The sequence below is a fragment of the Equus przewalskii genome, chromosome 11 (assembly GCF_037783145.1).
Source record: "Equus przewalskii isolate Varuska chromosome 11, EquPr2, whole genome shotgun sequence".
Lineage (NCBI taxonomy): Eukaryota > Metazoa > Chordata > Mammalia > Perissodactyla > Equidae > Equus > Equus przewalskii.
In genome coordinates, this window is record NC_091841.1 from 2,086,618 (window position 1) to 2,110,610 (window position 23,993).

General features: G+C 46.5%; 1 protein-coding gene across 4 annotated transcripts in view; it reads right to left on the minus strand.

The window, feature by feature from the left end:
* Positions 1–2,142: 2,142 nt before the first annotated feature.
* Positions 2,143–23,993, minus strand: part of PAMR1 (peptidase domain containing associated with muscle regeneration 1) — a 159,392-nt gene continuing 137,541 nt past the window's right edge. For all 4 annotated transcript variants that reach the window (XM_070564795.1, XM_070564796.1, XM_070564797.1 and 1 more), the window contains 5 exons: positions 14,595–14,807; positions 12,786–12,852; positions 9,013–9,245; positions 7,744–8,036; positions 2,143–6,399 (listed from right to left, as the gene is read on the minus strand). In XM_070564795.1, coding sequence (XP_070420896.1) covers positions 5,863–6,399; positions 7,744–8,036; positions 9,013–9,245; positions 12,786–12,852; positions 14,595–14,807 — 1,343 coding nt within the window. In that variant the 3' untranslated portion in view covers positions 2,143–5,862. The remainder of the gene's footprint in view (positions 6,400–7,743; positions 8,037–9,012; positions 9,246–12,785; positions 12,853–14,594; positions 14,808–23,993) is intronic.

The window sequence follows — 23,993 nt, forward strand, 5'->3', positions numbered from 1 at the left end:
ACTTCCCCAAGCCCTGGGGATCCAAAGTATTCCACTCAAAATTTTCACAGGACACTAAAGAAGGGTAAAAAATAAGACAGGAGTGAAGATACAGGTCCCGCTTCTTTGCATCTTGCGTTGGCTGTCAGCTTCCTTCTTTTAACTCACCTCATCTTCATGGAGGATAATTCCCTGTTAGAAGAATATGCAGTTGGGTCAGTGCAATGAGACTCAAGGTCTCCATTCATGTCCAGGTTAGAAAGATGACAGAAAAACCCAAGTCAAAGCCAAAGGCCATGCTTGATGCATTGATGACCTCACAAATAATTCCTAGTGCACATGATAGGAATTCATGGGTTTGATATACGCAGTGTGGTCCTGACAGTGCCTTCTCATCTAACTCTCCCAGCTCCCCAGGTGGCCGGACACCATGGGACACCATTTCCAGCCTCACATCACAGCTCTCTCCTCCGCAGCCTTTCCCCTGCAGCCTTATGGTTTTCCAGAAGTTCCTCAAATATGCCAAGAGCCCTCCTTCCCAACACCTTTGCACATGCTCATCTGTCTGAAATGCTCTTCCCCACTTCGCACTCTCCACCTGGAACTCAACTCTTTCTCGACTCAGACATCACTTCCTCAGGGAGGCAAACCTTTGACCCCATCACCTCCAGATTAACCCAGTTACCCCTGTGATACAGTTTTACAGCACCCTGCATTCTCCTTCCTAGTACTTCTCACGATTTCTAATGATGCATGTATTTCTGGGATGATATGACTAAGCGTAAGCACCAAGCCTATTTTGTACCCCTTTCGTGTTTCAGTCCTTGGCACTCAATAAATTTTTGTTGATGAATGAATGACAGGTAGGAAAATCAATAAGCTCACAATTCTTGATTGAATTCAGGAGGGAAGAGATTTTATCGACTAATATTGTGATATAGGAGGTAAATGTGAAAGGCCCATTAAGTTTTGAGTAGGCGATGAATTCTAACAGCATGAAAATTCCTCAATCCTAAAGAACTGTAAAGATTCATATTCAAATCCCATCCCAATAACTCCTGAGGACAATGGATATTATGCTGCAAAAAAGGGGGTGAGATGGCTATCAATTTCCTAGTTGTCCACTGAGCCTGGTCCTTTTAATAAGACCAGCCTGTTCTGTACTCTCTCCCCCGACACACACACCGGCAGATAGGGAAGTGTGTAAAAACTCACTGGAAGCCCTGGCACTCTGTCTCAGAAACTCATCCAGTGAGCTCCCACTTACACAATCCCCTTGCTCCTTGCTCTTGGTTCTTGGTTCTTCTCACCCATGGCCCCATTTGCTTCTGCCCACCCTTTCCTGTTATTTACCTCACTCCACAGATTGCGAAACTTATTTCCACATGCTCGGACCTCAACGCTAAAACCTCCCTTCCTCTCTCCACCCCTCATGAGGGTTCTCGTAACTGGGTTCTTGATCTCCAATGTCTTCCTCCTGAAGAAAACAACAAAACAACCGCCAGCATAATAGCAGCCAATATTTGTAGAGTGTAGTGGGTCAGACACTGTTCTAGATACTTAGCTCATGTTAACATTATCCCACTGAATCCTCATGTCATTTCACTCCCATTTACAGACAAGGCAAGTCCAGGTAGAGATTGAGTGTCATACTCAAGGTCACAGCAGGTGGATAACAGAGCTAGAACCTGAGCTCAGGCTAGGTCTTCTCACCACTGCCTCTGTCTAGCACAGCCAGCCTGATGGGGCTTTCTAGAATTCCACTTCTATCCTTCCACTCTCTTGGAAACATCAAAATGAGCTTGATATTTGCAAATGGGCAATAAGAAACCAAATTACTAATTTTAGCATTTGAGATCCACCACCAGTTGGCATCCCCTTGACCGGGCTTTCCTTGTCTGGCAACCTGACCTGTCATTGTACTAAAGGGTTCATGTTGGGAAATAACTGGCCCTTCTCCATGGCAGCCCCCTCCATGCTTAATCTTTTAAGCATAGGTACATAAAATTGACGTAAGGTCTATATGATTTAGACAAGATTCTTACTTATATACACATATGTATGTATGTGTGTGTATATATATACACATACATATATACATATACATGTGTGTATATATATATTTTTTTAATGACTTCCAACAAAAGCCCAGCAGAAACACACTTGTAGTTGAACATGTTGAATTTATTGCTCTTTGAAGTGAAGGAAAATGTACATCAATGTCTCATCAAGAGAGTCTTAGAAAGAAATTATAGGGTTTGGGCTTATGTTAGGTGATTTGGAGGAGATTTCAAGGAAGTAGGGCTTTGTTCTGGATTGGACGCTGCCAGGAAGCATCTCAAGCAGGAGAGAATTCTATAATCGTCCATCTCCATCTTGTCTAGAAGGAAGGAAGAACAGATCACGCCTAAAGCCGTAAGTGGGAAAGCAGCAGCAGGAGGGGGATATTTGGTACCTCTGTGCTTTGCGTAGTGACCTTGCATTTGTCTGTTCATAGGCAAGATACAAAGGGATCTTTGTATGGTTCTGGGTTAAACTGGGCGCAAGAGAAACTTAGAAGAGATTTGAAGAGGCGAATGAAGCGAGAGCTGTCTCCATGTTCTGACCGTCAGTATACCACGTCAGACACTGGAGCAGTTCACACACAACGTCACTGACCTACCAGCTCCCTTGGCGGGGTGAGATAGCACCCAGGCCCACAGCTCCTCTGGCACCTGCTGGAAATCCTCTTCCAGCTTCTCTGAGTGTCCTGGACCAGGTGTCTGTGCAGCTACATGCAAAGGGTGCCAGCTTCTCCTGCAGGTCACTCACACCATTGAGGTTGTGGACAGCAAGAGACAAACATGAGTTTCCTTTTGCCCTCATGTGTTGCAGTTTGTCCTTGCTCTGCCAACTTCACATCCAGCTTTCCTTCCCTACTGCCAGCCCAGTTGATTTCAGGTCCAATACCAGACACAAAGGCAACAGGCTTGTACAGACCTCTCCCCCAGTGCCCACAACTGTATATGGTCATTACAATCTCTGATTCTATATGACTCTTAGAAGTTCTGATTCTCTGAAAAAACTCCGACTGAAATACACTCCAGATTCCCAGGTGACAGGAGATCTCTCATTCTTGGAGTTCTATCCTACGATGCAAGGGGCCATGTTATGAAGGGAGATGGATGACATTCCTGCAGCACCAGATATGGCCAAGGGACAGGCTCATGTCTGACTCTCTTGTCCTGACCTAGATTCTTACATTACTGTGATTGAGTTCTTGCAGCTCACGAGAGCAGTGCTGGGGTAAGAAGATTGGGGAGGGGGGGGCGGTACATGACCATTTGGCTATTAACCAAGCGCCCCGAGGTGCCATTACCAGGATTTGGGGCCAGACTCAGCTTCTGAGGGGATCAGAGTCTTGGCTGGGATGACATAAATGTGAACCAAATCTGAACGGCGAGGCAAGGATGAAAAATGACACTAAGCAGTAAAGAGAATGTCAAGAAAGCAGTGAACATCATGGCCCAGGTGAGGGGCCAGGCCAGAGCTAGAGAATGGAGAATGTGAGCGTGGGCCCCCGTGTGAGATGCGCCCACAGAGGCAGGTGCGGAGGCTGTGTGGACCCGTGCCCACCGGACAGCCCTGCCCCTCCAGGTCCCGCAGCCCCCAACTATGTGCCGAGCACTATCATCACTGCTTCACACACTATCTCGCTGAACTGTCGCAGCTCCCACAAAAGACAGGCTTCATTATATCAACTTAGCAGCTGATGGAACTGAGGTAGAGAGGGCAGCTGACTCGCCCAAGATCACTTAGGAAAGAAGTTGAAAGACAGGATTTGAATTCAGATCTCTTTGATGGGACTTCTGCTACACCTTTCAAGCTCCAAGCTTTCTAGGCTTAAAAAAAGAAAGAAAAACTTTTGAGCGACCTGATCATCGTTGTCAAATCCAGTGCTCCAGCCCCAGTGGGGGTCTCAGACGACAGCGACCTCACGTCAGCTTTAGCTCCCCGGTTCCTGACCCACTGAAACCAGGAGGGAATGCGCATGTTTTGTTTTAACCCAGTAAGCGTTGAGTGTAACTCAGAAGTTGATAACCACTGCCTTGCTCTTAGATTAAACCACGGGGATGCGGGGGGTGGCCGAAAGGAGCAGGATGTGAGTCATAGAAAGCTCCAAGAAAGCCTGATGAAAAGAAAAAGTACCAGAAATTCTCTTCTGGCTCAGGGAATTGTGTAAAGACACAGAGATGGCGAGACAGGTTGGGAGACAAATGTGTCCTGACCTCCTGTCTTGGGGCTAAAGTCTTTGAGGTCAAAGTTCTCTGACAGCCTGAGGAAGAGTAAAGTTCCTGTTTCAGTCTATAGGGAACGAATGTCTCCCAGGGTGCCCTGTACCAACCCTGGGCTCTCAGCCCTCTTGAGATACAGAAAAGATGGAGAAGTTTCCACAAGACCCCGGGGGTGGATGGGAGGTCACTGAGAGTCTGGCTGGGTAGCTGCCAGAGAAGGACACCATTGTGGCAATGAGGCTGAGTGACCCAAACCAGGGTCAAAGAGAAGTCACCCCCACATCTCAGGAGCACCAGTGCCAGCCAGAGCTGAGGTGGGGCCACATTGGCGGGGAGGACCCAGGGAAGCAGAGAGAACACAGCACAAGTTACAGTAGTTACAGACCCCAGCACCCAAAGTCAGTGTCAGCAGAACGCCCACCACACACACCCAAGAACCTGCAGGAACTCAGAGTCCTACTGGGCCCCAGTGCTTGAAGTTGCACAAGCTTCCATGGTACCATCTTGGAGAGGAGGAAACTGGAGAAAGGATAAAGGAATGAGTCCCCCCAAAAAGAGATAGTTACTGAAAAGATGGCTCCAAGGATTGGATTGGATTCAATTCATCGTTTCCTCCACTATCCAGTGGGAGCTGGGGGTGGGGCTTGAAAGGCAAATCACATAAATTATAGAAAACACTGAAGCTACAGTTTCTTGCCATATTTCAATCTAGTATAAGTAAATAAGTGATTCCAATTCATATGCTATGAAAATATGTCAAAAGATTGATGGAGATTCAAAGCAGGGTTTTGTGTTAGATCTAGAACAAGAGAACCAGAGGGGACCCCAGAAATCATCTAACCCCTGGTATTGTCCTCTGTGCCTTATCTGATGGCACCATGTCCCTCATCCTCCAGTCTATGACCCAGCAAACTCCAAGCACTGGAAAGACGGCATGGCTTTGCCATATGCATTACTTGGGAACCGTAACTTTAGGATCTATTTTAAGGGGCTGTCACCAAGTCATTGGCCCTGACACACGTAGCTCAGAGAAGCAGCGTGCAGGAATCAGAGCCGTAGCACCTTTGTTCTGTAGGAGAGAAGCCAATCCTCGATTTATTAAAATGTGTATAGGGAATTGGGAAGGAAAAGGACCACGCGGTGTGACAACGTACAGAAAAGCCGACGCCACACCCAAGCTCCACTGCCCTGGGCTGGCCTGCAGGCAGCACCTTGGAACTGGGTCTGGCTGGAGCCTTGGAAGAGAGCTCACGAGGCCCAGATGTCCTGGTCCACCCTCTCTCGATCAGAGCTGACCATGACATTCCCGTCACTGAAGGGGTTGGGGAGGCCACCAGGTTGGTTGAATGGGAACATTTTCCTTGCTATTCATTATCGTCTTTTTTGAAGAAAGTCAGTTCTTGCTAACAGCTCTGGTGTCTTCCAAATGGTCCGAGCAGTCAGGGGGGCAGTGGCCCACCAAGGAGTGAGCTCCCTTCGTCCTCCACTGAGCTTAGTCCCTGAAATCACAACCTTGGCCCAGCCAAGTTCATGGACAGGATCGCCCTTCAGGTCCACCGTGCCTCGTGCCACACAGGTGCGGCTGGGTACTTCTCAGTGGGCCTGAGGCTCATTTCATGTTTCTCTCGATCCAGTCTTTAAAAGGCAGCACTTTGGTGAAGGCCGTGTAGAGGCTGTGACTGCATGTTTTGTCATAGCTCCAGCTAACCAGCCCCACCAGATGCCAGCGTGGCTCAGGAGACGCCCGTCCCGGGAAGGACACAGCCGAGATGCCCCCCGTCTCTGCCGTGCAGATGTCGGAAGGAGCGGTGGGGTCCTGGCTGGCACAGAACATGTTGTCTGTGACACTCACCGGGATGCCGCGCTCTTCATGCTGCTCCTCGCACAGCAGCGAGTCCACCACCCTAACCACCCCCGAGCGCAGCGTGTCGTTCTTGAAGCCAGGGCTCCTCACATCTGCCAGGACGTTCCAGCCGGCCACAGTGATGCGGGACTCCTGGAAGGAGGTGCTTAGGTCCCGAGGGGCCGCGAGGCAGATGGGCTGGACGCGAGTGCTGATGCGAGCCTTGTCCAGGAGCTTCAGGACGGCGATGTCAGCGTCCAGCAGGATGGGGTCGTAGTTGGGATGGAGAATGATTGCAGAAATCTACAAATGCAAGGAAGAGACAGCGATGGTGAGAGCCAACTCCTTGGTGAACAAGAACAGGCAAGCCCCAGGGCTAAATCATCGGGAAAAATGTCAAGGAGACAGTTGCAATCATTTGAAGATACTTTACTTAAGAGATCATACAAAGCAATTGCTCTTTCCAGGGTTGCAAACTGAAATGTCTATTGAGCCTGGCAGGCAGTGTTAAATATGTGGAGTGGACAGATAAGGCTGCAGAGAATGAGCGTGCACATCCCATCTAAAGTGAGCAGCAGCCACTTTGCTCCAGCTGACCACTGCCACGCAGAAATGGGGCCAGCATTCCAACTTTGTCAGAGAACACACTCCAGATCTTTATCGGAAACCTCCTGATTTTTAAATGTTGGTAAGTAACTGATTAAAAAATAAATGTTGGCACCATCAAAACACAAACCTCTACAGGCTACCGGTTTGCGACCTCTGGTTCACTGTAAACATTTCATTTACCTTCAAGCCAGGAAGATAGAACTACACCCAGAATGTTCCACAAGACTCTTCCACAAACTCTTCCCTGATTGTCCCTATCCTTGCTGACCATTCTCTTTGATGGAGGCCTCGAGGAGCTTATGTCCATGATACATTGTGACATCTTTATGTACAGTTTCTATTATTTCAACTACATTTGGACACATCTCCTCAGGGTTTCCCTTGTGTCAAATTAATTGCAATATACTGGTCTGTCTCTTCCACTAGGCTTGGACTCTGCAGGGGAAAAATCATGCCTTACTCAGTTCTGTATATATTCCCAGTGAATGGCATACTGTGGGAGTATGCCATTCAACAACAGATGGATGGATGGGTGGATGGGTGGATGGGTGGGTGGATGGATGGATGGATGGGTGGGTGGGTGGGTGGATGGATGGTTGGATGGATGGATCAAATCGATGGATCATAGAATGGACAGATGGATGGAAGGATAGATGGATGGGTGGATGGAAGAGAGGGAGGGAGACAGACTGGGAAACAGAGAAGAATATTATAAACTGATTAGGAGTACCTTGGAAAAAACCTCTCTATGTCCTCAAAGCCCAAATAGTACAATGCCCTAAACATAATAGGTAATGAACTTTTGATGACCGAAATGATGATATTTGTTACTATCTTTTAAAAAAATATTAAAGGGGAAAAAAGACTCCATAGTCTTTCGGGTATCTGTCAATATGAAATACTGGGCGCCTGCTACACGCCAGGCTCTGAGCTGTGTCCTAAAGTGCCAACGTCACAGGACTGACACAGCCACCGCCCCCCTGGTGCTGGGAGTCTGCTGAGCCAGGCACCCACTTTCCAGGTTGCAGCCTCTCTCACCCGCAAGCTCTGGATGGTCTTCTCATCTCGGTCATCATCCCGGTAGAATTTCCCCAGGACGACGTTGAGGTCTCCTGTCTTGATCACAGTGACCTTCCCCAGGTCAGTTACACAGTGGGCAGCCACCACCACAGTGCGTTCGTTCACCAGGGCACCGCTGCAGACCAGGAACCATGCATCCTTCTGCAGGCTGCCACCGTGTACCCCGCTGGCCCTCCTGTAGATGGCCGCCTGCCACGGCCAGCGCAGCCCCTGGGTCTTTGGAGCAGTGATGTTCTCGGTTTTCCCACAGACTACGAAGAAAGCACCAGGTCAGTAAGATCAACTCAGACCTTCCCATCCAAAGGGGAAGATGAGTGACTCAAGCAAGAAAGCACAAATCTGGAAGGGTGAGCCCCATGGGTGATGACCAGTAAGCATCTAGCCTGTTTTTCTTTTCTTTTAAAGATTAATCAACCACTGTGACATGGTTGACTATAAAGTCTAGGGCTAAGATTGGAGGCTTCCAATCCCAGGCACTTCCTATCAATAGGACTTTGGGCAAGCTACCTAATCTCTTAGAATCTCAGTCTTCTTGCCTGCAAAATGGGTACAGCAATCACAATTATCTCATAGGGTTCTTGAGGAGACTGGATGAGAAGATATATTTAACAGGTAGACTTAGAAGGTCACGACTATTATTATAAACATGACCACAGTGAATCAAGCCATAACTGATATCATTTGACAAAAAGGATGGGCAACATATCTCAGTATGTGCAAGACCCTATTCCGGATACTTCCACATATGATCTCAGTAATCATCATCATAATCTTATGGGTAATCAATACCTCATACCTACTTAATAACAATTACCTATTTAATCCCACTGGATGGTGAGCATGAAAACTGGGCCTTGGGCAGGGTAAGCAAGATCACATAAGCAGAAGCCCTCTGAACCTTTACCTCCTTGCCCACTTTGTGTTTAATGACTGCTCTCTCTCTTTTCTCCAAGTAAATATGATAGGATTATCCACAAAAAGGATGCCCCCTTCCCAAAAAATTCATCTAAGATTTAATGAGTTAATTTCTCCTGGGTACTAAGTTTAAGCCAAAGGAAGGAAGATCTAACTGGGGAATTTCAGACATCACCAAGCGAGGGAAAGTACTGGAAGACCATTCGTTTGGACAAGGAGCGTTTCCCAAAGTCTTCAACAAGGTTAATGGCTTTTCACGAGCAGCCATGGAAGATGTAAGGCGCTCCAGCCCAAGGACAAGCCTTTACTCACTAGGGATGCAGGACGGGGCACGCCCACTCCACTTCCCGGTCCTCAGACACGTCCTCCGGCTGCTGCCCAGGCGGCGGTAGAAGGGCGAGATGCACTCGTACTGGAGCTGGGTGTGCAGATGTTGGTACCCAGCGGGCAGGTCTCCAAAGGGAAGGGCTGGCTTCTTCGTGGGGGCAGCCTGCAGTTTCTGCTTGCTGAAGGCTGACGAATACAGCTGGTGTAACGGTGTCTCCCTGCACCAGGGCACACGGGGCCAGAGAGGGAGAGGGCGAGAAAAAAGTCACTGTGGCCCCTTCAGCATCCTCGCCAATCCCCAGGGAGACATTGGTTACAGAACAAAAACGTAGCTCTCTCATTCTCTGTTTCTCTCTCTTTCTCCAGCCCCCATTCCCTCCCTCTCTCTCTCTCTCTGTGTCACACACATACACACCTCCCCCCTACCACTGAGCAAATCCTCTGCACACTTCAACCTTCATTGTGTTCCTCCATTTCCATTTCTGGCATGCCTCCAACTGCCTCGGATTTTAGCCAAAGAGGATAATATCTGGCATAATAGCTGCTATCCAAAGATTCTACATGCAAACACACAAAATTAATTGTGAAATTAAACAGGAAAGGAAGCTAATTTGAATGAGAGAAATCCAGGTGTATTTTTTTCTCCAACCATTATCATAATGGGGCAATATTAGGAATTGACTCGAACTAAACTGTGTTGATACAGCAGCTTGATTCAGCAGTTAGCGGATGTAATTAGTACACCTCAGAGAACAGAGCCTTCTTTCAGGCACATTGATCGGGAGAAATGTGGAGCACTGTGTGCAAACGGGAAAGGCCTCTTAACAATGAGCCCTGAAGCTGAAACCCCAGAGACCCTCCAGGATTCTTGGAGGAGATGTGCGCACACTGGACTGCTGGTGCTCATTTTCCATCCGTGCATAACGACCGCTAACTGAACAGTTAGGATTCCTTTAGGAATGAACGTTTTCATCCCTGTTTATTGTGGAGAAAGGAAGCCCAGAGAGGGAAGAGGGAGTGCACAGGGCACACAGGAAGCCAGGATGGTACCCAAGCAGGGCTTAGCAGTCACAACTCCCCGCTGGGGTCTCCACCATGCCAATTTAACGTCATCTTAAGAAATCTATTTCATGTGTCTGCACAGAGCCTTGCTCAGAGCAAACATTCCATCCACGCTGATTTCACTCAACAAATCATTAGCTCGTGTTTAGAACCAGGTCTGCAGTTCCGGGAGCTTCTGAACTTGTAAACAAGCTCATCTTTTGTGTGTTGAAGGCCGACACTGCCTTTGGGCGTTCCTGGGTGAGCCTGGCTGCTGGAGATAGACACAGCCCTATTCCAGCAGCCTGTCTTCCAGAAAGATCCTTAAAACCAAGTTTTAGGCTTGCTTTCTCATCTACATGAGACACCTGGCACCTAAGCTCCCCTGACACTTGCTTTAAAAATGCCCAGCCTGGTGATCTTTTTTAGCAGCTCAGGGCCTCGCCTCCCAGACGTCTCCTTGGGAAGCACAGGCCTGCCCTGCTCAGTGGAGAGTCCAGCCCAAGTAAAGCATGGAGACCAGAAAAGGGGCAGAACGTAGATCCCACTGCCCCTGCCCCCGGGACACGCCCTGCCTGGAGAGGAAAAGAGAGAAATGGGATAGCCAGAGGCAGGTGAGAGATTGCCGAATAGCTGGATTTGAAAACGTTTCAGGTTACTTGGTTCAGGTCAATTCTAGTCACTAAGACGCATTGTTACTATCTCTCAAAACAATAGCTACTGACGGGTGTTTATGCTTGCAAGGTGTTCTGCTAAGGTCTTTAAGTAAGGCTTAGCTAAAGCTCAGTGCATAAGGGGGCAGACCTTGAAAATTTCAGACCCTGAAGACCCTGGATTTGCATCCTGGCTTTGCCACTTCTTCTAGCAAGGTGACCTTGGGCAAGTTACTTGACTTCTCTGAGCCTCAGTTTAGCCATCTGTAATAAAAACAGTAATAAAACCTATAAATGGTTATAATAATAATTGATGATCTCGTGGTTAAGATTCAGTGCTCTCACCACAGCCGCCTGGGTTCATTTCCCGGTCAGGGACCCACACCACAGGTCTGTCAGGTGTCATACTGTGGTGGCTGCGTGTTGCTGTGATGCTGAAAGCTGTGACACTGGGATTTCACATACCAGCAGGGTCCCCCATGGTGGACAGGTTTCAGAAGAGCTTCCAAATCAACAGACTAGGAAGGAGCACCTGCCCACTCACTTCCGAAAAAACTGGCCATGAAAACCCTGTGAAGAGCCGTGGAGCCTTGTCTGATAGAGCGCTGAAGGTGAGAGCAGGGCGCAGAAAGTCTGAGCAGGGTTCCGCTCTGCGGCACACAGGGTGGCTAGGAGTCAGAATCCACTCGACGGCACTCACAACAAAACACTAATAATACCCACCTCAGACGTTGTAGTGGGGATTAAATGAGCTAATACACGGAAAGCAGTCAGAAGTGCAACTGGCACACAGCACACGATAAACGCTAGCTGTTAGCGCCGCACTGAATCCTCCTCACACTGATCCCGAGAGACAGAGGCCATTATGATCATCCTTATTTCTCAAAAGAGGAAACCCAAACCTCAGCACGTCAGGAACTTGCCCCAGAACACCCAGCACTAAAGAGGCAACACCAGGTCTTGAGGTCTTGTTTGGCAACGCAGCCCACCTGCTCACTGCGTTTTTTCAGGCGCCGCTCTGTGGCAGACCCCGCTCTAGGCACTAGAACTCCAGCTAGGACAGAACAGAAGTGCTCTTGCACTTGTAACTTTCAGGTTTCATGGGGTCTTTTTGGTGTGCAGGGAGGAGATAGAAATCGAACAAATAAACAAGAAAAACATACGTAAGGCCACAGGTGGAAAGGGATGCTAAGGTGAAACCTGGAGATCCCTGCAAAGGCCAAAGAGAACTGGGGACAGAAGTCAGCTGAGTGGTCGGGGGAGGGGGAGGAGGAGTGGTATTTTCAAAAGACAGTCAGGGAAGGTCTCTCTGCCAGGTAAAAACTGAGCAGAGAACTGAAGGAAGCGAAGTATTGAGCCTTATTGAAATCCAGGGGAAGCAGGTTCCTTACAGTGAAGCAGAATCGTGCTTGAAGGGAGAGAGGAAAAGCCAGGTGGTCCGTGTAGGTGGAGTGGAGAGTGAGGAAGAGAACGGTAGGAGATGAGATGAGAACACTATTCCTACAAAATAGGAGGAGGAAAAGGAGAAATGGGCCTCTTCTCTCCCCACCAGGTGGTCCCCATCTATGTGTTTCTAGGAGAAAGGCTGGGTGTCCCGGAGGGCTCACATCCTTCACGAGCGCTGGTCATTTATCTCTAGTTCCTGGGCCCCACCAGCCTGCCTCCTCTTGTTGGGTGCTACCACGAACACCTTCCTGAGCCATCGCTGGCTGCTTTGGGTAGGAATGCCACCTCCCTAGAGCCTGCCATAATAAATAGGTAGTGATTTCAGGAAGATTCAAGTATTAAAATCCAGTTCCTCAGACATCATCATAAAGTCTTGCTTTCTGCCAAACACCTACTTTCCCACGATCCAGTGACATCTGTACTTCTTCCAAGAGTTGCTACCTCTTGGCTACAGGCAGCTGGCTAATAAGCCTCCACCTAACTAGCCCTGTTCTTTCCTGGCCAGCAGCACAGTGTCCCGAAGAAACCCCAGGCTGCCTTTGGCCAAACACAAGGAGGGAAAGGGGGTAGGAGGGGAGCGTTTGCCTTTAAAGCAGAGTTCAGGTGTTTCAGCCTCACCTGGACTGCACCTGCATCGGAAGAACTCGCCGTCTCACCAGGTCCGAGACCTTTGGTTCTCGACAGGCTAGAAGAAAAGAGACGATGCTGCATAATCTTATTCCGTCTTTGCATCCTTCCATTCAGATTCATACCTGACCACCCTTTCTGGATACCAGGTGTACATTCGCCAGGCTCTCTCAGGTGAGAAATGTCAGCCGAGCTTGGACAGCTCCCTCAGCAAAAAAGCATGCTGCCTCTCGCCTAAATTGACAGCACCCGCTGAAGAGCCCAAGGAAAACAAACACCTCTGAAAAGCCGCTCCACCTGGGCGATTTGGAACAACGGCAGTTAATAGACTGGGATTATCTATTCACATAAATATGAGTGAACTTGATCAAAATGAGTCAAAGCGAAGGTTCTAAAATACAGCCCAACATAGGGAGTTACGAGGTTCTCATTTGAAACCAGACAGCAGTGTCAACCGTCCTAGGTCTTGGATTGCACCATGTCCTCTCTGCAACAAAGGCCCCGAACGATCACTTGATGGCAACTCAAAGCCCAGTTTGATCTTGCTCAAGTCCTTCTTTCTTCACAAGTGAAAAGGAACCCTCCCCATCGCACTTTCCCAATCAAGCAGCCAACATTCATCTAATTAGCAACCTAGGGAACATTGGTTGTATTAATTTGTAAGAGAAGAGTTGACAAAAATCTCCAAGGACATAGGTAACACCGTTTCCATACTTAATGAAGCCAAGAATCAGAGTCTGTGCTGGTGGGGATGGAGGTCGCTTCTGGCTAAAGTCTAAAGTGATTCATTCCTTTCATAAACCATTCTCTTTCATTCCTTTTCCCATGATTTGGGTTGTTGACAAACACCCAGGAGGGAAAGTGGAGGATTGAGGCAATTATCTAGATAATCTAGGCCAAGGATATGCTTTTCTTCCCAGGAAACAGCCAGATAATTGTGACCTCAAACAGAGAGACTGTTGACCTGGAGCAACTAGTGAGAAACTACACAGCCCCGCCGCCAAGGCGGAAGGTCCAAACTTCTCTCTACAACACGCCTTTTTCTCCTGGTCTCAAACCATCTTTCTAAAGTTACCTCCCAGATCCCCAGATTGCCTCACTTCGAGTTTACGTGATTCTCTGACTTCTGACTACACCTCTTTTCTTCTCCTTTGTCTTCCGACTGGAATATCATCCCAATTCCTCTTCGTCTCTACAAATCCTTCCCGGCCTCTCCTACTGGCTCCAACCCTACTTGCTTCATGCAATTGCCCCTATTTCGGGCGATACTGATCACTCCTTTCTTGAATGTACACTACTTGTCAGTTCCTGTAACTCTGCCTTGAACGTTCAATGGCTTACTGTCTTTGAAAGATGTTTTTAGACATCTTAACAACACAAACCTCCCCCCACATAGGCTGGCTGGGATGATGTGTCTGTTTTGTTCTTTTATTTCCTGCCCTAACTTAACATTGCATAGAGAGTAGATAAATGAAGCTATATAAATGCGTATTAATTGCGTCAATTCTGTCCTTGGGTTTACACATATAAAACTCAGCCCTGCCATTTTTCCTAAGCTGCTCTGATAACGACATCACTCCTCTTAACCACGTCAAGATGTTGTGATCAGGATAAGCAGGTCCAAAAAAGAAGCAAACGTTCTTATGGATGGTTTCCAACCCAAGAGTAATATATGATTCCAATGAGAACTTAAGAGAGAGAGAGATATTTTTCCACGGGCCCAAAAACATGTATGAGAGCTCCCAAAAAGTCCAACAACTCCATCCATTTCTATAGATTTCAGGAATATTTGCAAGTTACCTTTTATGCAAATGGGCTGTTTCCCCGACCACTCTCCATTCTGCTGGCAAGTTCTCTTCTCATTGCCACTGAGAACATATGAGTTGTTACAAAAGAAGGACACAACAGTGCCGATTTTTGCATAGCGCTCATTGATCAGCCCAGGGCCTCCTGTTATTTTCCTGTACCCATTGACTGGGCCCCCAGGGTCTGTGCAGTTCCCTTCTTGAAGTACTAAAAGAGAAAAGAAAAGACAAGGAGAACCAGTAAAAGTCTGAAGCATTCCAATTTAGAATAGAATCTTTTCATGTTTCATTGAATTAAAAATGCAGCCTGATAACAATGATACTCAGAGGAACTACCGAGAGAAAACTCCTAACAGAAAATGCATGTATTAGACATGTCTTCCCCTTGTTTTAACGATTGATTCTTAAATTGAGAAGTATTCATTCTACATATAAATAAACTTGACATCACAACTGGCTCTCCTGTGATCATGTTCGTTTCTTTCTCAGCCAGTGGGAGCTGGACAGGCCTGGACAAGATAAACATTTCACCTAGGTTTTATCATCAGTACACAAGGGTTATTTCTCTTCAGTGTTGTATTATCTCCTTCGTTCCCTAAAGCTTGGGCAATTAAACTAGACAATTTGCCATTTGTGTTGTACCCAGAAAGTGGACCTGACTAGAAGCAAGAGTGCATGTGTGAAATGAAGTAGACTTTATATTTCATCTTCAGGACAATCAGCGTGTTGAAAGTTACAGCTAAAAATACTAGAAGACAATATAATTCACAGATACAACCAATTTCCCTTGATCTCCAATCCTAACTTTCCATCTAAACACTTACCAATATTCATCATAAGGGTATTTCTATTCTCCGACTCACGTTGGAGAATTACCTAAAGCAGAAACAGCACCGCTAGCTGTTCTGAGCACTCAGCAGGATATTAGATATACCCTGGAAATATTCGGTCAAGTAGATAACATATTTTTCTCAAATGGATTATGGCACAATACTCAATATTACTTGCCTAAGGACACAGAGTAAGTCCCCTGAAGAATTCAACCTTTAATTGCTGAGTTTGGGTACCGATCACTCTATCAGTCTTCCTAGTCTCTTTTTAACCATTTCTTCTAAGACACAGCCTCATCCCTATAAAACAGTCCCCAGGAAACGCAATTTTGCATTTGACACGCTGTTCTTCCCATAACTGTCCCGATTACCTTTTAAGCACTTTACTTGCTCGCCTCCAGGCAAGAAAAGAACCTCCATTCAGATTACACCTCTAAAATATTTGAGAACTAAAAATCAATAATTTTCCTATGTGCAATTTGGCAAGGATGCTAATATTAGCCTAGTTACTGGTTTGTCTAGTCTAAGATTGCCCACAGACCAGGTGGCAGATGATCTCAATGATACTGTGTGCTTCTGGGCTTTGTGATATGAGCAATGTCCCTGGTGAGTGATTCCAAAACCTCATTTTAAGTGCCAAAAAGGGACCTCACTGAGTGAGCCATTTAAAAATACTGAGATGACAGAGGGAAGACAATGCACTTTTTGAAGCTTCTGGTGGATTCAGAAAGCCCCAGCGCTCGTATTTCCAGGAATGCCTCTAGGACGTGAGGGGGAAAGGCAGAGAGGCATTCCATGTTGCCTCAGTGAGGGGGCTACCCTCTTACAGTACAGACTCATTCGATTTTGAACATGCAGAAGCAAACGACAGGGGGCCACAGACTGCAATCATCTCAAAAGCATGGTGTGTTGTACCTGCCAAGTTTTAGAAAATGAAATCAGTTGCCAACGTAAAAATCAGAAGTGTACTCATAAAAATCTGTATTACTGGCATCTGACAAAATTCAGATCTGGAAACCCTGGGCCCGTATTCCCACAGGACAACAATCAACTGTGTTGAGAAGTGGCTCTCTGCTTAGATGGGGGCCACGTTCTTCACCTGGCCACAGCCCCCACCACCTGCCTGGCCCCAGAAGGGACTTGAGTCTGTGGCCTGTTAGCCTATGGAAGCGCTAAGACTTGTTTAAGGCTGGTGTAGCTCCTCATTCATTTTGAGTTTTGCCTGCTAGATCGCATGGCCGAGAAAGATGAGCTGTTGCTTAAGACCGATCCTGGAACACTGAAAGAAGACCAACTCTACTCTATCCACATCAGCCTCAGCAGAGGACAAGAAATCATTTCTCCCGTAAGCCTGAGACAAAGTTGGGATTTTCTCCCCTGGGCTCCACCCCATGACTTCCTTTGTGCAGGATCTCACACATCCTATTTCCATTACATTTAATGTGGGTTTAACTAGCAGAGACTTTGGAGAGTTCTTGAGCCCTTGGAGGTTACAAACCTTAGGACAACTCGGGTCCTGTGTCTCTCTCACTGAGGAGGCTTTCAAAGAAGACTTAAGAGAAACTGACTCAGGAAATACAAACAAGTCAGCCCCAGGCTGAGGAATTCTGCCATAGTTCTGTAATTCTTAGGTGCGGACTCTTTTATAACGTGATATGTCTGAAATCATGTCACATGTGCTTTTCATGTAGTATTTCTTTACTCCCAACCCCCGGAAAAGCTATAATTAAATCAGTGGTGCACCTTCAATTTGATGAGATCTTAGAATGGAGAACTGCTATTTGGTTTTAAGTTATTGCTCATGAAATGTCACCAGGATAGAGCTGACAGATGCTTCCATGTTAGGGTCCAAAGGAAGACAAGACTATTTGGCTAAAATACAAGAGAAATACAGACAGTAGAAGCAGATTTATAAAGGATTCAGATAATGTCGTTGTCTGACACTACTTAAAAATAACTATCCTGAATGTGTTCAAGGAAATAAAAGACAAAATTGAGAACTTCAGTAGAAAACTGGAAATCTTAAAAAATAACCAAAGGAGAAATCTAAACCTGAAAAGTTACAATGACAGAAATTTAAAACTCAGCAGATGAGTTTAACAGCAAATCAGACACAGTTGAAGAGTATTAATAAACTGAAAGATAACTTAGAAAAAATTCAGAATGAAGCCCAAGACACAAAAAGGTGAAAAAGGTACAGGAAAATATAAAGGATTTTGGGGATACATGTAATTGACATCCCAGAAGGAGAAGAGAGAGAGGATGGAGCAAAAACAAAATGTAGAGAGATAATAGCTGAAAAATTTCCAAAACTGATGAAAGACATCAGATTATGATTGCATAATCATAGAGTAATCCAACTTTCCACGAACTCAGATTTAAATGAGTTTAGTCCCTAGACTCTGATAGAGAAATAATAGCCTCCAGGATCACATAGATATATGTTCAAATAATCATTTAGTTCCCCAGTGTCCAGAATAAGCACACAGCAGGTGTTCAACCAATACTTGCTGGCAGGTGGAAAGGATAAAAGGTGAAATTTATTCATTCTACCACTTAATGAACTAAGGCCGGGGAAAATCACTTAATCTCTCCAAGCTTTGATTTTCTCATCTGTAAAATGGGATAACAACACTTTTCTGGCTGAGCTGGTTTGAGGAGTAATTTAAATAACATAAATCTCTTTTTTCCTTGTTTGCCTTTATTTACAAAGCACCCGACTGTCTTTAAAAACCAATTCTCCAAATTCATACGCCTAAAGAACAACCCACAGAGAAATGTAAAGGCCATTACCAGGCCTATTTGAGTATAAAGCAACATTCCACTCTATTTGCTGGCCTCTTGGTAATGTCTACACTCGATGGGCTTCCAGACCTGAATCCAGGGTGTTGATTCAGAATTCTGGGTACCAACCATCTTCTTTGTACATTCATCTTTTAATCCTGCACAATGAAGCCTTAAAATTGTATTCCTATATCAAACATCCACTGGGCATTGTTCTCTCTTCCTTTTCATTTATTTCCTGTACTTTCCGAAGCTGTACACTCTCCTAGGATGCTTTTGAAGCGAATCCTAAGACACCCCCCACCTGTGACTTCTCTCCCGGTTTAGACATCTACCTGTTGGGCTCATAGACCATCTGCATCTCATCAGAGCATCTTCCCAGGGTTAGATTTCAAAACTGCCTCTTTTCGTTCCCCTAGGCGTTCTCTTTTTAGAAAGCTTTGTGTCTCCATATTGAACAGACTGGTGATTCTCTTCTGTTTGATTTTCTGAGGACTTTGGGTTTCGTTTCTCCTCGGTGGGATGGATGTTTCCACACAAAGCCAAACGAGAACTTAAAACATCTGCATGTCTGGCCTACAGGAGCATCAAGCTCCTGCTTTGCTAAGTAAAATATTCCATGATTAATAATAAATAGCACAGTGCCCTGCTGCTTTGGGGACTCAGCCTGGGGACACAAACACATGGAGTTCAGCGTGCTCTTACATGCTATCTCGTGGACAAAAACAACAGCGGGTGCACTGCTCGGGGAAATTGTTTCAGATAAACATTTAACGAAATGCCTTCTCTCCCCTTGTCTTCCTTTTGCTCGGGGCAACAGTGTGAAGTGGTTGTGACAACACTTTACAGAAGGTGCCGCAATGGCTTTGTGAAGGCTCTGGTAGGGAACGCTATTGGTGCCCCACTCAGGGCCCCTCACATCCTTTTCCCAGCTCAACCTCCATATGTGTGATTTGCTGCTGAGAACTGGCACCTGCCACCTTCCGAGGGCTGCCCTTGGGCATGGGCACCATCTTGCCCATATGAAGAGCTGAAAAATGCCTAGTTTTTCCCTCCAATCCACCCCAGGCAGGGTTGCCTGCAGCCAATGACTGATGGGTGTGGAAGTACAAAAGCCCAACTCCTGTTCCTCAAGGTGTCACTCACACTCCCCAGCACCCCACGGCATCGGGCTGAGCCTGGGGGTTCAGCTGAAATCTCTCTTGCTTGGCTTCTTCCTCTTTCCTCTCTTGCTTCCCCAGCTCCCTTACTGGTTGATCCTGGGAGCACTTCTTTGAATAAATCAATTGGACCCAAATGCTTGGCTTGGGGAGAAACTAACCTAAGACAGCTGTACTGTTTCCTCAGCCCTGGGCATCAGGACCCTCATGCCTCCCTCGGGGCGCACTCCTGGGAGAGGACAAGACCCCGGAGAGGTGACTGTCTCAGCCCTGGTCATCGAGCCCTGTGCGCCTTCCAGCACTCTTGGGAGATCTTGGGGAGGATGATTGGCGGGCCAACTAGACGGGCTGGGTCTCATCAGAGTGCCCGCAGCCTCCTCGGACACTCTCAGGCTCAGGCCAGCCCACGCCAGCAGAGCTGTTTCACCTAAAGGAGTCACATGTTCTGAGACAATGGGCTTCCCCGAGCTCAGCAGTGTGGACCCAGACCCACCGCCCGAGGATTCTCCCTGATGATTAGGAGCTGTCTGTGTAAAGCCAGGGGCTTTGCACAACCCTGGTGCACAGAGGAGGCCCCAATGACTGAGACTCAGCTTCTCATGAGCCTGACTTATGGGAGTAGAGTTGGATTTAAGTTGACTCAAAGCAAATAAAGTTCTATCTTTTTCTCCCCTGATTGGCACACTAAGATCATACTTGCTGTAAGGGAGCTGAGACGACCAGGTCCAGAAAGTCTACAAGAAATGGACCTGATGATGGAGATATGAGGGAGAATGTCAGGATAACGTGGAGGCATTTTTAGGAAAAGCAGCTCTTCAGTGCACACAAGCAATACCATGTTTTCTGTGCCCTCTGGTCAGATCAATTATATTGAATACGACAAAGCAAGTCCATATTCTTCATCCCTATTTAGGGAGTGGACCCCCTTTCCCATTGCCCAGATATTCACAAAACTCGGGGGGGCCAGATTCCAGCTGTGGCAAGAAAACAGACCTCGTGTTCCGTGACAGCACTGCCTACCAGTATACGCTTGTTCACCAAAAACATCCTTTTATGAATGAATCTAGAATTTCAACATGATACACCAACCACTCACAAATATTTGCCTTTTCCTTTTGCTCTGGTCTTGACCCTATAAGTTCAAATTTGGAGACAAGATCTATGAAAAGTCCCCAGGAATCAACGCATCCAATCTCTGCTTTGCCTTTTAGAAGCCAGTGTGCCTCTCTGTAGGGAAAGGCTGGTGCGTGCCGATTGATTCTCTTGTACCATACATTTAATGAGCGCCTCCTCTGTGCCCAGCAGAATAAGGTACTGGCAGGTCTTTTTCTGTATCTTTAGCATGGAAATCTTGTATTTAAAGCCAGAAATAGAATTGATGTCAGTTAAGGCTTATTGTATTAAAGTGCTTGAGACATCTCAAGGCTCTGCTCAGCCTCATAGAAGCATCAAAAAAAAAAAAATGGCTTGGGGACTTCCTTCTAATTTCTTAACTTTCCTTCTGAAGTTTCTTAACTTTGCTTCTCTTTCTTCTCTCCCTTTCTTAATTTTGCTTCTAAAATTACATCAGAACACAAGACCCTAACCAAGGCATAAAGGTAATCATGAATTTGAATGGGGTATGGGGTCTCAGCAAATACTAGCCGACCCCAACAGTTGATTGTGGTGTGAGTTGTGACAAAGATTTCATCAGGTACAAATGATGGAATGTGCTTGATACACTTAGTCTGCTATGTTGGCTGAAAGAAAACCTCTTCATCCTTAGGTGGGACCAACCTGCATGAAATGGAACCAGGTTCTAATTTAGATGCTTCTGCTAAGAAAAACTACTGGGCATTTGTTGGAATTTGAGCCTCCGGTTTTATCCCATTTGTGTTCCCCTGGGGTACGAGGCAGAGCCGTTGACACAGAGATCACCATTTAACCAGGACACATGTTCAAGTTCATGCAAAGTGACTGGTTGATCAAGGGCACAATTACAAAAGATGAGACAATTAACAGAGGCCCAGAGATGCTTCCTTACGATGGGAGCAGCCACTTCCTAACCCTTATCTGAAAAATGCTAGATGGCAGAGTTTGACCAAATCCTTCAGAAGATTCCAGGTCCTTTGGGAGCTATTATAAGTTCTCTCCACAAGCATCACTAGAGTCCGGAGTCTCCACTCACTTCCACCACCTCACCCTATAAAGAACTGGGCTGGCTCTTATGCACAGAGAAGAGCATGTGGGTGTGTGCGCACATGCAGTATCAATTGTTTGGTCAAACACTGGATCTTTTTAAATCAAAAATTCAGATGATCATATTTTGAGCATCCTTCAGACAACACAATCCTGAAATATACGTTACTCAGCATTGATCAAAGGCTCACCTAACACTTTAAAGAACCAAGCAAATGGTGACCGGGCTGACCCGAGCCCCAGCCCTCTATTAAGCTAGCACCTCAAAGAAATACTTTCACGAGGTGTCTCTGGTTGGGCTCCCCCAGAAGCAGGCCGCAAGACAGGTGTGAGTGCAAGTAGTTTATTTAGGTGGCGATCCCAGAGAGGACCAGCAGTCATGGGGGGAAGAAAGACACATTATCAAGAAAGTTACCACTGAGCTGAGGCTCAGTGCCACTGGGAAACTCTGGGAGACGGGGGGGGGGGGGGGGGGGAGAACCCGCCCAGGAGTGATCCTCCCCAGGGAGCCAGGGACGGGAGTTATGATCTCCCGGCTGCCGTCAATCATTTGTTGGAGGATGATGGGACAAACATGAACTCCGAGGCCCTGCCAGTGTGTCCACACAGAGGAGCCGGTGGGCTGGAGAGCCGGAGAAGCCCTTGGGCAGAGTCGCAGGAGCATGGGCTTGGGAGCCAGTGGGTCGGCACGCACAGAGGTGGTGCAAGCATAATAAAGCCCAGCTACCTCTTTTTTAGCAGAGGTAAAAGGATCTAGTTTCTAGAAATATTTGGTATAAAAAAAGATTAAATTTCTGTTATTTACAAAACTGAAGTGGAGGGGCCGGCCCGGTGGTGCAGCGGTTAAGCACACACGTTCTGCTCTGGTCGCCCGGGGTTCGCCGGTTCGGATCCTGGGTGCAGACACGGCACCGCGTGGCAAGCCATGCTGTGGTAGGCGTCCCACATATAAAGTAGAGGAAGATGGGCATGGATGTTAGCTCAGGGCTAGTCTTCCTCAGCAAAAAGAGGAGGATTGGCAGCAGTTAGCTCAGGGCTAATCTTCCTTGAAAAAAAAAATTGAAGTGGAAAATATTTCCCCAGCACTTATGTTAGATAAGGAGAGGAAAGGAGTAGGAGTCACAATAAAATAGATAATTTTGCATCTCCAAGTGAACTTGTATTCATTTTCATTTAATATACAATTAGAGCCATAACATCTAAGGCATTTTTCTTTTTGCCTTTGCTGCCAGGAAACTCAGAATCAGAGACAGTTGAGACTGATCTTTTCACCTGGAACAAATGTTAAAGCTGAATTTAACTGTCTCATTCCATCTGGTATTCTTCACTCCTTCTTGCCTTGCTTTTAAATTATTTTTTTCTTTTAATTATCATTATTTATACCGTTTGATTTCAGAAATAGTTTGATGTCAACTAAAAAACTGCACATAAAAAGCATACATTTCTTTTCTCAAGTTTTATATTAGTGAAATATTTATGGTAGCTAGATATCCACCTGAGAAAAACAGCAAGTCAGGGTACTATTCTCTTTCTTTAATAGGAGCTGGGCTCCAGAACTGTAAGATTATCTGAGATTTTCATCAAGGAAAACAGATCCAAAGTCAACAAAATTCATCACCCCACCATCTAGCTGGTGATGGAGGCTGGGAGGGAGAGGCGTGTGGTTGGCAATTCTTAGCTCTTGGTATCCCTCCTTCTCACTTGTCACCAAAATCAAGGAAACGATTTGCGACAGAACTTCAGTTCTGTTTGGAAAAGGCGCTAACTTTCTCACTGGGGCTTTGTTCATTCTGGAAACCCAACTTCACATAAGACCAACCCCCAGAGACGACCAGTGGGTGTGTTCTCTTCTCCTCCTCACTTTTCTCTGGTCAGCTTATATTTGAGTTTCTGCCTCTGGACCAAACTAAATATGTTTTACCTTCACAAAGATCCTCCCGAACCAGGAATAATGACACCAACTGGTGACGGAATCCCCACTAAAAACCCTTTTTATCCCTTTCCAGCCAATGGAATTCTGGCCCCCTACTGTCTGCCAGCCCGCTGTGGGTGTGAAGGAGACAGGATCCATGTGAAAGGATGCTTGGATGGCACACACTGCCATTTATTCATCCAGTAGCAATTTGGAGGCCGAGCTTACAATTAGCCATTTGATCTTAATCACTGTTGTCCTTGGCCCCCGGGACACTATGTCTTTCCGATACCACTTTTATGGTGTTTGGATGGCCTACTTAATTAGACAACTCAAAGTCTCTGTGCCTAAGAGACAGGTCAACTCTGAAAAATGTTCAGAAAGTCCTGGTCATTTTCCTTTGATTCAAAATCAGCCTGATGCATCCTCGTTCTGTAGAGTAGATGAGTAACCCATGTAACTGGTAGAAACTTGGCTCCCATCTAGCTAGTGGATCTGCTGGGTAACAGTCTTCCTGGGGTTTCCCCAAA